The 18,046-nt window shown below is 36.0% G+C and overlaps 1 protein-coding gene across 4 annotated transcripts in view; it reads right to left on the bottom strand.

Annotated features, from left to right (window-relative positions):
• Window positions 1-18,046, bottom strand: part of KLHL8 (kelch like family member 8) — a 61,730-nt gene that overhangs the window by 20,119 nt on the left and 23,565 nt on the right. For 3 of the 4 annotated variants that reach the window (XM_017970435.4, XM_008993019.5, XM_035293346.3), the window contains 3 exons: window positions 16,703-17,063; window positions 6,774-7,322; window positions 4,145-4,331 (listed from right to left, as the gene is read on the bottom strand). In XM_017970435.4, coding sequence (XP_017825924.1) covers window positions 4,145-4,331; window positions 6,774-7,322; window positions 16,703-16,918 — 952 coding nt within the window. In that variant the 5' untranslated portion in view covers window positions 16,919-17,063. The remainder of the gene's footprint in view (window positions 1-4,144; window positions 4,332-6,773; window positions 7,323-16,702; window positions 17,064-18,046) is intronic. The other variant, XM_008993021.5, reaches the window with a different exon arrangement.

Here is an 18,046-nt window from a genome sequence, read left to right as displayed (position 1 = left end):
CCTTGATTTCTATAATATCATTCTCCTTTTTCTCCAACCATTTATTTCCTTCTTTCTACGTTTTCCATATTCCAACCTGAGCGTACTTCTCACATAACTTTTTGCTCATTCAGGAAAACTTCATCCCTTTGTTTTAGATTCCATCTTTATTGTAATACCTTCCTATATACATTTCCAAGCTATATCTCCACTTGATGTCCCACAGACACCACAAACCCAACAAGTTCAAAAGGATCTCCCCTCCTTGCCTACCTAAACAACCTCTTCCTTCTTTGTGGTGTTCTATCTGTTCCTATTTCCAATGCCACTGGTAACAGTTCATACCCTCATCACCTATTAAACTAACTTCTGCAAAATCCTGTCCTCTCTTAATACTTAGCGGCCTTTTTGCTTTCAGATTCTTACCACAGTAAACTTACAAAAAAGCTCTTTTGATAGCCTTCTATTACCTACCCCAGTACTTCTCAAAAACTTTATAGAATGCCACTGAATTGTACACTTAAAAAGTGGGCAGGTGCAGTAGCTCATGCCTGTAATCCCAGCATTTTTGGAGGCTGAGACAGGTGGATCATTTGAGGCCAGGAGTTGGAAACAAGCCTGGGCAACAGAGCATCTCTACAAAAAAATTTAAAATTAGCCAGGTGTGGTGGTGCCTGCCTGTAGTCCCAGCTACATGGGAGGCTGAGGCAGGAGGCTCACTTGAGCCCAGGATTTCGATGCTGCAGTAAGCTATGATTGCAACACTGCATTCCAGCCTGAGTGACAGAATGAGACCCTGTCTCTAAAAAGAAATAAGACAAAAATGTTTAAAATGGCAAATTTTGTTATATATATTTTACCACAATTAAAAAAAAAAACCACACACATACTGTAGTGTAATTCTGAATCACCTGGAGGACATAAACTATGGATTGCTGGGCCTTATTTCAGAGTTTCTGATTCAGGAGGTTTGAAATAAGTCCATGAATTTGCATTTCTTACAAATTCCCAAGTGAATGCTGATGCTACTGTTCCAGGGGCGACCACTTCCTTCACACTTTGAGCAACAAAGACTGCTTTACAAGGTAAAAACTTATCACAGCATAAAGGTCTTCCAGGATCTAACCCAATCTCCTCCCTGCTCGCTCTCTCTCTCTTGAACTTCATGCTCCTGCAACTATGCCTATAGTACACATCTTTGGTTTTCCTATAGCACTTTTGGTAATTAGCATTCATTAAACACACAGTATTAAAATGATCTGTTATGCTGACATCTGTTACCAGAGTCTAAGGTAGGTTAAGACTGTGTATCAAATATTTATGCATTAACAAGGACTAGAACAGTACCTGCCATATACTAGGCATTAAATAATTCCCTGAACTCCCTTTACCCTAACTGGCATTCAGAAGAACATTTATTTATTACTCAAAACTAAGGCTAAGGTTTACTTTCCTATAATACCTTTTCTGACTCTTTCAAGATGAAAATAACTACTTTTACATCCCATTATATCTTAAGATGATATAAAAGCACCTGTTAATTCTTTACTGCATTTATTTATTCAAAAGTCTATTTTCCTAGATGAGACAAGTTATTCAAAAATAAGTCTGGCTATCTTCTATATGTGCCTGCATTTCTTATGCCTAACCCAGAGCCTTTCACATGGTAGGCACTTAATAAATATTTGCTTAATAAATATTGACTGCATAAATGAATGCCTGATAGCTGCTTGTGCTATCTTTTTCAACTAATTCAATATTTTAAGTTAGATAAATTTAAAGCTGGAAGAGCCATTAGGTGTGGTAGCTCACACCCATAATACCAGCACTTCGGGAGGCTGAAATGGGTGAATCACTTGAGCCCAGGTGTTTAAGACTAGCCTGGGACCACAGGCACATGACACTACATGTGAGACTCACTAAAATATAGTGAGACCCAAGTGGGACTTAGCTGCTCAAGGGGGCTGAGATAGGAGGACTGCTTCAGCATAGGAGGTTCAAGGCTACAGTGAGCTATAATTGTACTACTGCACTCCAGCCTGGATGATAGAGCAAGACCCTGACTCAATTTTTTTTTTTGAGACGGAGGCTTGCTCTGTCACCACACTGGAGTGCAGTGGTGTGATCTTGGCTCCCTGCAACCTCTGCCTTCCAGGTTCAAGTAATTCCCCTGCCTCAGCCTCCCGAGTAGCTGGGACTACAGGCGTGTGCCACCACGCCTGGCTAATTTTTTTTGTATTTTAACGAACACGGGATTTCACCATATTGGTCAGGATGGTGTTAATCTCCTGACCTCGTGAGCTACCCACCTTGGCCTCCCAAAATGCTGGGATTACAAGTGTGAGCTACCACGCCTGGCCAAAATATTTTAATAAAAAAATAAAAATGAAGTTGGCAGAAACTGTAAAGATCATTTAGTCAAATTGTTTATAAGTAAATTGAGGCCTTGATTAAGAAATGTGTTTATAAATTGGGCTGGGCGCGGTGGGTCACCCATATAATCCAGCACTTTGAGAGGCTAAGGCAGGTGGGTCACTTGCAGTCAGGAGTTTGAGACCAGCCTGGTTGACATGGTGAAACCCTGCCTCTACTAATAATACAAAAAAATTTAGCCTGGTGTAGTGGTGCACACAAGAAATCGCTTGAACCTGGCAGGCAGAGGTTGCAGTGAGCCAAGACTGCACCACTGCACCCCAGTCTGGGTGACAGAGTGAGACTCTGTCTCAAAAAAAAAAAAAAAGAAAAAAAAATTTGTTTACAAGTAAACTGAGGCCTTGAGAAATCTGTCCAAAATTACAGATGTTCAATGGCACAGCTAGAATTATAACCCCAGAATGTAACACTAATCTTTGATTAGATTTTCTTTAAGTGAAAATTAGTATTTCATCTATACAGTTCATGTAGGAACATATTACGGAAGAAAAAAAACTAAAATAAGTAAAAAGACTAGGATGCACATCCTTTCTCTGCTATGTCTATGTGTAGCCTTGAGTATACTTTTAACCTAATTTTTAGTCTCTTCATCCTTATAATGGAATAAAACTACCTATTTCACAATGAGGATCAAATCCTTTGCTAAAATATAATACATAAAGTTGCTTCAGTCATTTAAGAGATCATTTACCTGAGCATCTAGTACATTTTGGCATATAACCTAGGCTGTTAAGACATTGTTTGAATTCAGTTCTGAATTTGAAGCATTTTATCAAATACCTTGACTTTCTAAATTCACAACAAAAAAGCTAACCAACTAAAAAAACTAATTATTTACATCAACCTATAAAACATGAGAATAATTATTTCTTCTTCTACTTCTTTATAAACAGGTGTATGACTTTCAGCATGTCTTTTTATTACCTAGATAAAATCTCATTCTACTCATTGCGTTTTGTCGTTTTTCAGGCTATTTCAAAGACTATTTTAAATCATTATTTAATAATTGTATATTTAGATAGCACCACATAGAGAGGAAGTCTCTATTCAGAGCTCCTCTTCCTAAATTTCTGAACCTCATGTATTCCCTCGTGTCTCAAATATATACACTTTATAAATATTAAAAAGTAATACTTCTTATAGCATAATGTCTCAAGAAAAGAAGTGAACATGAACTATTTTCTTGGGAAAATGAATGCCTCCTAAAATATAAGGGCTTTAGATTCTAAGAGTTTAATATAACTAATTATACAAATATTAGCTATGTTTACTGCCCTTCTTTTTATTTGGTAAAATGAAAAAAAAAATATTTAGACACACAATATATTTCAAGCTCCATGCTTGGCCCTAGGGATACAAACCTAAATAAGATGCTCAACTGTCTTTGAGGAACTGAAGACATGTCAAATGAATACATGACAATGCAATATAGTAAACCAAGTTCAGAATCTGGGACAATCTCAAGGGAAGAGATATTTCGGTAGGCTCTTCAGAGTATATAGGACTGATTACGGCGTTTTAAAAAATTGGCCTATTGGTAAAACTAAATAATGTATAGTAAAAACTATAAATACATACATACAACAGTATTTGCCAATTATTACTTTGAGGCAATCAGACACTAATTATCTTACAACTATATTTGGGCACACATGAACAACCCTTAAACACAATAAGGATCCTTCCAGGAGAGTTTTTATCATTGTATTACATCAATAAGCAATTTGGTTACCAGCAGTACGCTTCCTTGGGGTAGTCCGAATAGAGTATTCAAAGTCAGGTACTGCTCTGCTACTCAAGTGAAGGTGGTAATTTCTTGCTTCATCCAGTAAATCTCTACATTTTAGATTTTGCTTGACAATCTGTTCTTTTGCCACAACACCCATAAGAAAATCAACCGGCAACAATGGCAGACGAACCTAAGATCATGAAAAGTTGCAATATAAAATTTAAGTGAAAATAAGATGGTTCATTCTCCACTTTCACTGCAGCATGTTCTCTTTTTAAAACTTACATTGCAACTTCATGAAATCTCACATGTTCATGAAATTCAATGTGCCAAATTCTAAAGCAATTTCCAGTACTGGTCTGCTTTAATGAAATCAGATTATACATTAAATTACATCCACCCACTTTAAATATAGGTTTAAATAGGCTTTATAATTCAATTGTCTTCATACAAATTACTTACTTCCAAAAATGGTACTGACATAATCACAAGGTCCTTCTGTTGATAAAGACACAATCAAAAAACAAAAGTGCTGCTCTTTGTTCTTTTGCCCCCCCTTTTTTTTGCATTTTAGGTTTTGGGGTACATGTGAAGAACATGCAAGACTGTTGCATAAGTACACACATGGCAGTGTGATTTGCTGCCTTCCTCCCCTTCACCTATATCTGGCATTTCTCCCCATGCTATCTCTCCCCAACTCCCTATCCCCCACTGTCCCTCTCCTATTTCCCCCCAACAGACCCCAGTGAGTAGTGCTCCCCTCCTTCTGTCCATGTGTTCTCATTGTTCAACACCCGCCTATAAGTGAGAACATGCGGTGTTTGATTTTCTGTTCTTGTGTCAGTTTGCTGAGAATGATGGTTTCCAGGTTCATCCATGTCCCTAAAAAGGACACAAACTCATCGTTTTTGATGGCTGCATAATATTCCATGATGTATATGTGCCACATTTCCCCTGTCCAGTCTATCATCGATGGGCATTTGGGTTGGTTCCAGGTCTTTGCTATTGTAAACAGTGCTGCAATGAACATTCATGTGCATGTATGCTTATAGTAGAACGATTTATAATCTTTTGGATATATACCCAGTAATGGGATTGCTGGGTCAAATGGAATTTCTATTTCTAGGTCCTTGAGGAATCACCACACTATATTCCACAAAGGTTGAACTAATTTACACTCTCACCAACAATGTAAAGTTCTTTTTGCCTTTTTAAGCTAAGATTAAACATATGGAAATGTGATTTCTTACTTAAAAATGTAAACATTCCTATCTGAAACAAGTGCTGTTTTCTTCAAATCAATAATCTTGGAAGGGTATATACTAACTCAGGGACGCATCCCCTCTTTCAGCAGAGGCATTCATCATTCCTCTATTAAAGATGCACTGATTTCCCAGTGGATTAAAGGGGATGATGAAACCAGGTAATGCTATTTTGAATAAAAAGCACACACACACACATAAGGGGTTAAGTCCAGTCACTCCCCAACTGCAAGACTTTGTTGCAGTAGTCCCTCTATCTATTGTCATGGTACCCCTTGAATAAAGTCTGCCTTATATGTCTTAAAAAGTAACATATATAGACAAATAAGATACAGCTGCAAGATAATAAAACTTTCCATTTGCTTTTGCTGACATATTTACTTTCAAAATAATTCTGAGAGAAGATCTAAATGTGTACTGAACTTTGATACCCATATGAATGCAAAAATATTTTGATATGCACTTGAAAAATATGTCTTATCATAACCACACTTTGAATAGGTTTACTTCACCTGCCTATAAATATCTAAAATGAGAACACTGGTCATTTTAAGCACTTTCATTCTTCTATTTGTTAAAGTTTCTTGTAATGCTATTGAGAAACTTTATGTTACTAAAAATTATGAGAATTAGCATTGAGTGCTTTTATCAAGCACAAAGTTTTAACAAAGCATTTAATTTAGAAAAATAAGAACACTCCTCTTTTAAGTAACAAAACATCATTTTACTTCTCAGGAATAAATGGAGAAAGGAAAAAAGGGAGGAGGGAAAGGAGGGAAGAGAGAGAAAGGAAAGGGGAGGAAGACAAAAGAAAGGAAAGATCACAAGGGCCTATAATCTTTTTATCCCAGTAACTCCTATTAACAGTAAAAAGTAATAACAGTAACAATAATGAGACACATTTCTGAGGTTTAAAAAAAGTCAACGTATGGTGAGAGAAGAAAATATAAAGTGATGTCCTATGATTCTTTGCATAATAAATCTACACACATTAGAATAACTATACTTTTTATTAGCAAAATGATGCATTAAAATTTAGAAACGTCATTATAAATTATATTTAGGGCTGTTTCCTCAAACCATTTTCTATTAGCATACATAAAATACTCATCATTAGTATCCCAAAGGAATATTTTCAGGTTAAAAAGCAGAGAATGATATTGCTAATTCAAATGTGACAAATTTAGATTCATCCTGAAACAGTACAGCAAGTTAATAGGAAAGACAGAGAGCTAAAAGCCATTTTTATCATTGTATTTCATCAATAATTTCTATATTCCTTCAAATAATCTACACTTTTCAAAATAAATGAAGCCTCTTGATTTGCTTCTGTATTTCATTTCTATGTGAAATCTTATTTCAGCCCCTACCTGTGCAAGTGTTTCATCCAACCATTTGGAATGATGCTGAGGATTGGCAAGAAGCCACTTCATGGCAGCATTATAGACTTGCTTTTCATTTTCAATATTTAGATCACTGGAAGACAAAAGCTTATGGAGGTGCTGGGGTGATACACTTACAAAGTCTTCACACTCCACTACTTCAGTAAAATGCTCACAGGCATACTGATCTGCCATATCCATTAAGTCTATTCGATTGTGACTTTCTGCAAAGGCTCTTACTGCCAGGCAGTTGGAGGGATGAAAATGTAACTTCATGTATTCACAACAAGCTCTAGCCACCAGTTCAACCTGCAGAATACAGGCTGCATATAAGAGAGGTTGGACGTTGTCTACAGTCAAAGTGAGCCGTGAAGAATAGACAAACTTTACCAAGTCTTCTATTGCGTCACCATCAAAATCTCTAATCTCAATCAGCGTTTGCTTGGCTTCGGCCATTTCAGAAAGAAACATGGCTCTAAAGTAGGGAATAACACAAGCCAATACCAGCTTGTGACAAGAGATTAGCTTTGAACCAACCTGTTCAAAAGAAACCAAGAAAAACTCAGTTTATTATCAAAATCAGCTTCGGATCATCATTGTGTTTGGAGCAGGAACAAAATTTCTAGACAAATTTAAGTGTTTTTATAAGGCAATCCTTTGGTCATTTACTTTCAATCTAGGTCAATTTCTTAAAGTCAGGCAATTTTCATCTTCCAAAGTAACCAAATATCTTTCATATATATACTATATATGTATAAATGTGTACATATATACAATATATGTATAAATGTATATGTGTATATGTATATACATAGAAAATATGTATATATATAAAATATATGCATACACATATACATATATGTATAAATATATACATATAAAATATACATGTGTATATACATATACAAAAAATACATATCTGTATATACATATATACGTGTGTGTGTGTGTGTGTGTGTATTTTTTTAGACAAGGTCTTGCTCTTGTCACCTAGGCTGGAGTGCAGTGGCGTAACCTCAGCTCACTGCAACCTCTGTCTCCCCGGTTTAAGCAATTCTCTTGCCTTAGCCTACCAAGTAGCTGGGATTACAGGCATGCACCGCCACACCTGGCTAATATTCGTGGGTTTTGTTTTCTCAGTAGAGACAGGGTTTCACCATGTTGGCCAGGCTGGTCTCGAACTCCTGGCCTCAATTGATCTGCCTGCCCCGGCCTCCCAAAGTGCTGGGACTACTGGAGTGAGCCACCACACTTGGCCTCTTTTATATACATATCTATAACATATATACAACAAATCGTGATTTTTCTACATGATATTTCAGGGACATTTTGTAAACTAGTAACAAAAAACATCAGTCAGCACTCCTTACATGTCAACCACTATCGTAAGAGCTTTTATTTTGGAGATAGGGTCTCACCATGTTGCCCAGGCTGGAGTGCAGTGGTGTGATCACGGCTCATTGCAGCCTCAACTTGCTGGGGTCAAGCGATCCTCCCAACTCAGCGTCCCAAGCAGCTGGGCCTACAGGCACGTGCCACCACACCCAGCTAATTTTTGCCTCTTTCAGTAGGGACAGGGTTCCACCATGCTGCCCAGGCTGGTCTCAAACTCCTGAGCTCAAGTGACTCACCTACTTTGGCCTCCCAAAGTCCTAGAATTACAGGCATGAACCACAGAGCCTGGATTTCTAAGTGCTTTTCATATACTAACTCAACTGTCTCAACACCCCTATGAGTAAGTACTATTATCGTCTACAATTTATCAATCAGAAAACTGAAGCACAGAGTAAATATTTAGTACTATGAGCTCAACTGAGGTTTTTTTTTTTCATTTTCTATTTACATTATCTTGAAATGATATAGCTCAATACAAGCAATAAAAAAACTGCAATCTCATCATCTTAATTATTAAAAAATTAGATAGCTTCCAACAGTGTGCCATTACAAACAGCACAGTAGTGAACTTCTTTGTTACTAAATCTTTATTCACATTTTCTATTATTCTTAAAGATAAATTCTTGTAAGTAGAAATGCTGCTTCAAAGGATACAATGTCAATATGTGAATATATACTGTCAAACTGTCCATTTCTGAGCTTCTTACAGTACTTGCACCATATCTTGAGTTTAAGAAACACTTTTTTTTTTTTTGTATAGACAGTCTATGTTGCCCAGGCAGGTCTCAAACTCCTGAGCTCATGCAATCCTCCTGCCTAGCCTCCAAAGTGCTAAGATTATAGGCGTGAGCCACTGTGCCCGGCCACATTTGACAATTTGATGAATAAAAATATCTCATTGTTTATCTTTTCTTTTGCTCATAAGATTGAATAATTCATAAATTTTGGGCTACTTGTATTTCTTCTATGAACTACAAATTTTTTCTTATTCATTTGTAAGTATTCTTCATACAATCAAAGTATTAGGCATGTGTCATATATATTTCAAACTTCTCTTTCACAGTTTGCTTTCAATTTTTATTCTCTCCCTATGGATTTTCCCATAATTAAATCAAGTCTTTTTTATTATTTAAGGTATCCTGCTATAAATGGGAATCATTCTAATATTCTATATTTACTTCACATATTTTTTTCTACTACTTTTATGGTTTTATGTTTTACACTTAAATTTTTATTTACATCTGGAAGTTTTCGGTACTGAGGGGGCAGATATCTTCTTTTTAATACAGTATTAATCCCATTTTCCTAGCAGTTTATAATAATCAAATACAAGTAACATTATAGTACCATTTTAATAATTTTCCTGTTTTCATGTAGTGTTTTGATTATATAATAAACTTGTAGTTGTGTCTCATTTGAGAACTAATTTTAAAATGAGAATTTCTGGAGTGTTCAAATGTATAAATAGTTTCACTTATAAAAGTCCCTTCCTCAGTCTTTTTTCACTAATGTGGAGGAAGAACCAGTATCATTTATTTCAGCAAGTACAAGATAATTATTTCTGTCTGTTATGCTGTATTAAATTTTTTCACAGAACTCACTAGGCAGTATTTAGATTCTAATGAGACTAAAGTTGTAATGTAAACTACAACATAAAGCTTGGCATGTTTTCAAATTCATATCAGCTCTAAAATGGGATCTGAAACCTGATACTAAATAATTTTTAAATAGCCTAAACAGATTTTTAAAAAAAATTATTTCCACATACCACCACTGGGATTCAGTTTCTATGCAAATATTTGTAAGTCTCACATGACTTAAACCTAATCCATTAAATAACTTGCCAACACTCTCTTACATAATAGTATCATAAAATAGGGTTCCACAATTTCTAGATAACCATTAACACTTGCCATCCAAGCTGTACAAATCAATGGCCAGCAAGTCATTTTCATGATGTTCTTAATAAGATTCTGTCCCTTTACAATTCTATTTGAATCTTGATTCAAATAAACTAAAATGTGACTATTTAACATATACACCCCTATGTACCCTTTTAGAATAAATATCCATTTTTACTTTAATCTTTGAGTCACATGTATAAATAGGAACAGCCAAAAGTTTAGCTTTTTAATGCACTGATTCTCCTTTGATGTTATATGGTTTCATTACATTCCTGAGTTTATTTGTACAATTTCTTTCCCTGGTACATCAAAATAATTACAAATTACAAAAATTATTTCATCAGAAATTTGAAAATGAAAGTAATCAAAATCTAAAGGCCTTATTTTTAAAATTGGATAAAAATATGCAAGCTACATATTATTAAACATTACCATACAATTTAGAATTATATAAATGCTATATGTCCCTGCTACTAGTTAATTTTCTAATTTACAGTCCTTGTTAGATCAGTGAACATGTGACTAATTCAAGATACTATTAAAAAAGAAAAACTTTAGACAATTAAATTTAACAGAGTTTAACTGAGCAAAGAAGGATTCAAGAATTGGGCAGTCCTGGAACCAGAATAGGTTTAAAGAGACTCTAGTGCTGCTGCACAGTCGAAAATTATTTATGGACAGAAAAAGGAAGGAGACACACAGAAAATGGAAGTGAGGTACAACAATATATGGATCAGTTACAGCTCAGTCTTCCTTACTTGAACACAGGTTGAACAACTGGTTGCCTTTGATCGGATGAAACTCAGTGACTGGCACAAGAGTAGGCTAAAGTCTATTAACATATCCAGTTAGGTTACAGTTTACTGTGTACAGAAAAACCTTTAGGCCAAGCTTAAAATATGTAAGGCAGGAGCTTTAGGCTAAACTTAATTTAACAATACTCAGGGAAAAATCATGTCACACTTAAGTATTAAAATATGCAGAACATCAACATTCATTCCATGATTCCTTAGACATTTGTTTAAAAAGCTTGAATACCAACTATTAATCAAAACTTTGAGTAATTTTCCATAGACTAGCCAATATGAATGAAAATACAATGAAACAAAGGCTTTTGATTAGTAAAGCATTTGACTAGCAACATATAAAGCATTCCTGACTCCACTAGTGTGGAGTTCATCATGGCTCTTGAGCCACTTGCTCGAGCCTGCTCCCACTCTGTGTAGTTTCATTTCAATAAATCTTTGCTTTTTTTGCTATTTAAAAAAAAAAAAAGAATTCATCATGGTTAATATTTTGTAAACTATCTCCTCTTCATTCTAAAAAAATTTAGTAGAGGGCTGGGTATGGTGGCTCACAGCTGTAATCCCAGCACTTTTGGAGGTCGAGGTGAGTGGGTCATTTGAGGTCAGGAGTTCAAGACCAGCCTGACCAACATGGAGAAACCCCATCTTTATTAAAAATACAAAAATTAGCCAGGCATCATGGCGGCTGCCTGTAATAATTCCAGCTACTCGGGAGGCTGAGGTGGGAGAATCGTTTGAAACCAGGAGGCGGAGGTTGCAGTAAGCTGAGATTGTGCCATTGCACTCCAGCCTAGGTGACAGAGATTCCGTCTAAAAAAAAACAAACAAAAAAGGCTACTGTCTTAGTTTGTTCAGGCTGCTATAATAAAATATCACAAACTGAATGGCTTATAAACAACACAATTTATTTCTCATAGTTCTTGAGGCTGGAAAGTTCATGATCAAGGCACTGGCAAATCCATGTCTGGTAAGGACCTGCTCTAAGTTCACTGATGGCAACTTTTCTTTGTGTCCTCAGATGGTGGAAGGTGCAGGGCAGCTATCTGTGGCCTTTTTTTTTTTTTAAGGTCTAAATACAATTTGAATGAGGTACAGATACATGTCCAACTTGTGATCATGAGTTATAAAAAAATCACATTTAGTTATAATTATGAAAATAGTGAAATCACAATGTAAAGGAAAACCTTTATAAATAACAACTTCCTCATCTTTAAAGACAGCTTAGGTTTCTATATATCTCAAGATCTGCTTTGTATTTAAAATGAATAGTGAGGCCAGGCATGGTGGCTTATGCCTGTAATCCCAGTACTTTGGGAGGCCAAGGTGGACGGATCACCTGAGGTTGTGAGTTTGAGACAAGCCTGACCAACATGGAGAAACCCCGTCTCTACTAAAAATACAAAATTAGCCAGGCATGGTGATGCATGCCTGTAATTCTAGCTACTTGAGAGACTGAGGCAGGAGAATCACTTGAACCTGGGAAGTGGAGGTTGCGGTGGGCCGAGAGCGTGCCATTGCACTCCAGCCTGGGCAACAAGAGTGAAACTCCATCTCAGAAAAAAAAAAAAGAATAGTGAAGAGTGTATATACAATATAAAAATAACATTGTAGTTCTTAAAAGTTGTATGTAAAGGGAAACATTTTTTAAATTACTAAAGGCCAGGCATGGTGGCTCATGCCTGTAATCCCAGCAGTTTGGAGACTGAGGCAGAGAGATCACTTGAGTCCAGGAGTTCAAGATCAGCCTGGGCCACATGGCCAAATCCCCCTCTATAAAAAATGCAAAAATTATCTATAGTCTCAGCTACTCAGGGGGTGGGGTGGGGTTTGGGTCCAGGAGGTGGAGGCTGCAGTGATCCATGATCACATCTCTGTACTCCAGAGCAAGACCTTGTCTCAAAATAATAAAATAAGCCTATAATCTGTCCTTTCCTCTTATACAGTAAAAAAAATTTACTATTCCTTCATTCTTATACTTTTTAATTTTATATTTTTCTTTTATTGTAAATATTTTTTTTTTGCTTTTTTCAACTTTTATTTTAGAATTAGGGGTACATAGATAGGGCTGTTACATGGATATACTGTGTTATGCTGAGGTTTGGAGTATGAATGAATCTATAACACAGGTAGTGGGTGTAATATACAACATAAACAGTTTATTTCAATTCATACCCCCACCACCTTCCCTCCCTCCCTCATCTTGTATTCCCCACTATTTTTCCCATTTTCATGACCATGTTTACCCAATGTTTAGTTCCCACTTATAAGTGAGAAAAGTATTTGGTTTTCTGTTTAATTAGTTCACTTAGGATAATGGTTTCTGGCTGCATGCATGTTGCTGGAAAGGATATGATTTCATTCTTTTTTATGGCTGTGTATTATTCTGTAGTGTATATATAACACATTTTCCTTATCCAACCCACCACTGATGGGCACCTGGGCTGATTCCACATCTTTGCTATTTGTGAACAGCACTGCAATCAACATACTATGTGTCTTTTTGACAGAATGATTTATTTTCCTCTGGGTATATACCAACTAGGAGGATTGCTGGGTTGAATGGTAATTCAGCTCTCACTTCTTTGAGAAGTATCCAAACTGCTCTCCTCAGTGGCTGAACTAATTTACATTCCCACCAACAGTGTGTAAGTGTTCCCTTCTCTCCACAGCCTTGCCAACATCTGTTATTTTTTGACTTGTTAATAAAAGTCATTCTGACTGATGTGAGATGGTATCTCTGAAATTCTGGTTTGCATACCTCTAATGACTGGTGATGATCAGTATTTTTTCATACATTTGTTGGCCACCTGTAGGTCTTCTTTTGAGAAGTGTCTGTTCATATCCTTTGCCCACTTTTTACTGTACCTTTTCTGTTTAGATATGTTTAGATAAACAAACACTATTGAGTTACAACTGCCTCGGCTATGGAGATTTGTATCCCAGGAACAACAGGCTACAACATATAGCCTAGGTTATACTACATACATAGGTTGCAATAAGCAGCTCTAACACAGTCATGTGTTGCTGAAGGATTGGGATACATTCTGAGAAATGTGTTAGGTGATTTTATCACTGTGCAAATGTCACAGAATGTACTCACACAAATCTAGATATTTGCCTAGATATATCTAAGGCAAAAGCCTAGACATGGCTGCTCCCAGGCTATGAACCTACATGGTGTGTTACTGTACCGCACACTGTAGGCAACTGTAACACAATGGTAACTATCTGTGTATCTAAACAAATAAACATAGGAAACGTACAGTAAAAATATGGTATACAAGATTTTTTCTAAAAGTACACCTGTATAATGCATTTGCCACGAATGGGATTGCAGGGCCGGAAGTTGCTCTGGGTGAATTACTGAGTGGTGAGTAAATGGGAAAGCCTAGGACTTTATTGTACACTACCGTAGACTTTATAAACACTGTACACTTAGGCTACCTTAAATTAAAAAAAAAATTTTTTTTAGAATTAATCTTAGCTTACTGTGACATTTTCCATAAACCTTTACATTTTTAAAAAACTTTTTGAGTCTTTTGTAATAACAGCCTAAAAACATACACATTGCACAGCTCTACAAAAATGTTTTTATATGCTTATTCCAAAAGACTTTTTTTTTTTTTTTTTTCAAAGATGGGGTTTCTCCATGATGGCCAGGCTTGTCTTGAACTCCTGACCTCAGGTGATCCACCCACCTCGGCCTCCCAAAGTGCTAGGATTACAGGCGTGAGCCATCGTGCCCAGCCCAAAAGCCTTTTTCTGTTAAAAATTTTTCTTTTATTTTTAAAACTTTTTGTTAAAAACTAAGACAAAAACTCAGACATTAGCCTGCAACTATACCAAGTCAGGACCGTACATATCACTGTCTACTGCCTCCAGATCTTATCCCACTGAAAGGTCTTCGGGGTAATAACACACATGAAGCTGTCATCTCCTATAATAGCAATGCCTTCCTCTTGAATACCTTCTGAAGGACCTGCCTAAGGATGTTTTATAATGTTTTTTTTCTTTTCTTGGTTTTGTTAAGAATCAATTTTCTGCAATTTTTTCTTTTTTAATCTTTTTTTTCTTTAGAAGGAGTACACGCTAATAAAAACAATAAAAATACAGTAAATACATAAACCTGTAACATAATCATTTGTTAGCATGAATAAGTATTAGGTAGTACATAACTATGTGCTATACCTTTTATACAACTGGTAATGTGGTAAGTTTGTTTACACCAGTATCACCACAGGCATGTGAGTAATGCATTGTGCTAGAACATTATGATAGCTACAACATCACTAACTGATAGGAATTTTTTAGCTCCATTATAATCATATGGGACCACCATTGTATATGGAATCCATCGTTGACCAAAATGTCCTTATGTGGCACATGATTGTACCCCCTGAGAAACATGAAAAAGTTAAAATACTGATTTACCAGCTGAATGAAGGAAAGGTGATCTTCCTTAAACACAGAGTCTTAAAATTTCTTAATATAGAATGCTTAACTGTTAAATATACATCACTTTCTCCATTATTATTTTTCTCTTCTATTAGATTATATCTGTGCTATCTTCTAAATGTCCTCCAAAATAATGTGTTGAAACTTAATCCCCACTGTGCTTATATTAAGAGGGGAGCCTTTGGGAAATGATTAAATCATAAGGGCTCTGTGCTCATGAATGGATTAGTGCCTTAAGAGAGAACTGGAGGTACCTGGCTTAGGCCCATTTTGCCTATCTGCCTTCCATGTGAGGACATAATGTTTATCCCCTGTGAAGGATGCAGCAACAAGGTACCGTCTTGAATGCAGAGAGGGCAGCCCTCACCAGACACCAGCTTGCTGGCACCTTGATTTTAGACTTCCCAACATTCAGAACTATGAGAAATAATTTTCTATCATTAGCACAGTGGCTCACACTTATAATCCCAGCTTTTCGGGAGGCCCAAGGCAGTAGGATTGTTTGTGCCAAAGTTTGAGACCAGCCGGGGCAATATAGCAGACCCTATCTCTAAAAAAATTTTTTTTAATTAGTCAGGCATGGTGATGCATGCATCTAGTCCTAGCTGCTCAGGCCGCTGTGTCAGGAGGATTGCTTAAGTCCAGGAGTCCACCAAAAAATTTTAACACTTCACTGAGAGATAAGAAGAAAGTACTTTAAATGTGTAATGAGAAACAATCAGAACATAGGCTTTTCCATACTGCTTTATCACTTTCCCAATTTTATTAAAACTGGCTGTTAGAACAACATGATCCTATAGATGATGGGCAAAGGTCATTGTAGACTTTTTCATTCAAAACTAAGTAGACTATATTTCACTATCAGGTGTAGATAAAAAGTACCACTTAACAGATGATAACAATGAAGTAAAGATTAAATTACTGGAATAGAGATATACTGTAAAACACTGGTATAGCTGAGTAAACAATCCAAATTCCTGACTTCTAACCTATATTTAGAGTCAGCAAAAACATCAAGATATTTAAATTCACAAGTGAAAAGCTTATCTGGTCAACAGCAATTTATTAATTTCACTAATAATATTTGTTGTTGTTCTAGAGTTTCAGAACTCTGAGACGTTAACTATGAGATAATTAGTATCAACATTAAATTAGTACAATAATTTTACCTTATGCTAACTTCTCTTCATTTACCCTCTATGTCCTGTCTCCTACACTAAAAAAAGATAGAGACTAAAAGCATTCTGACTGTATCAAGTATGTATACCAACAAAATTTGCCTTGTGTGGTTACAGAAACCCCCATTTTTCATAGTACACTGAAGAGGCTGAGAAAAGTAGAAAAAAGGTAAGCTCACCTTTAGTGTGACATCGCAGAGTTCTCCATTCTCATAAAATCGAAGAAGAGAACTATGAAAATCTTTCCAAGCTTCATTTGCTTCAAAAGTAAAGGAATCTTCTCCATCACCATCACTAATTGAGGATCTGTTCTTTATTTGCTGATGCTGTTGTTGCCTTTTCCCCCTTGTAATGTGATTCCTAACTTGTTTTCCATTCACAGAATCTGAAGCCATTTGCAATATTCCTCTTTTAATATAGCTCTCTTCTCAAACATTCCATTTATTCTTTTTCAAAGGGTAGGGAGAAGGAAGAAGGTAGACGTAGCCACTACACTTCAGATGTTTTTCAAAACCCACTCAACTGTCATTGTATAGTTTGCTGTGATTGAAAAATCAACAATAAAACACAGAGACAAACCAAAAGGAAAAAATTATTGTCAATAACTATAATTTGTTAATACTATACATGCAAAATAACTATATCAATCATTTATAAAACAAAAAACTTTGTTTTTACACTAAATGTCACATAATTCACTTCTGCTAATTATTTTATATCGATAAAGGAACTCCTTTAAAATCCAACAACAACTGACTTTTGAGATGTGAAATACGATATCTTCAAATAGAAAGGCTGTGAACTAAAATTTTTCTATTTTTAAAATTTTTATTTTAGAGACGGGGTTTCTCCATGTTGCCCAGGCTGGTCTCAAACTCCTAGGCTCATGCAATCTGCCCACCTCAGCCTCCCAAAGTCTTGGGATTACAGGCTTGAGCCACCTTGTGTGGCCATGAACTAAAAATGTTAAATTTTGAGGCTTAACTGGGGGTTTTTTTTTTTAGCAGAACAACATGATCCTATAGATGATAGGCAAAGTTCACTAAAGACTTTTTCATCCAAGGCTAAGTAGACTGTATTTTACTATCAATATAGATAAACAATCCTACTTAACAGATTATAACAAGTAGAGATGAAATTACTGGAATAGAGACATTCGGTAAAACACGAGTATAGCTGCCTTCCAGCTATATGATTTAGTAATGCAAGGCCAAAACAGGATATTTTGATTGAATCAGGTTCATCCTAGATTCTCAAGTCAGATCATGATTCTACCACATACCAACTGTTTGAGCTCGAGCAAATGACAACCTGCTTAGACCTCAAATTCTCCTGTGAAACAGATACCACTTACAGAACTATTTTGAGGATTAGAAATATTGTACTGCCAGACATAGGAAATGCTACACTCTTATGAAGATCTCATTTTATTTCCATTTTCACATAGAACTTATTAGTATTTACACATAAAATCAAACTTTCCTCATCATCAAAGCATATTTAATGAATATCCACACACCATC

The sequence above is a fragment of the Callithrix jacchus genome, chromosome 3 (assembly GCF_049354715.1).
Source record: "Callithrix jacchus isolate 240 chromosome 3, calJac240_pri, whole genome shotgun sequence".
NCBI classification, from domain to species: domain Eukaryota; kingdom Metazoa; phylum Chordata; class Mammalia; order Primates; family Cebidae; genus Callithrix; species Callithrix jacchus.
Note: the sequence above shows the minus strand (reverse complement) of the source record. Positions and strands in the feature narration are given on the sequence as shown.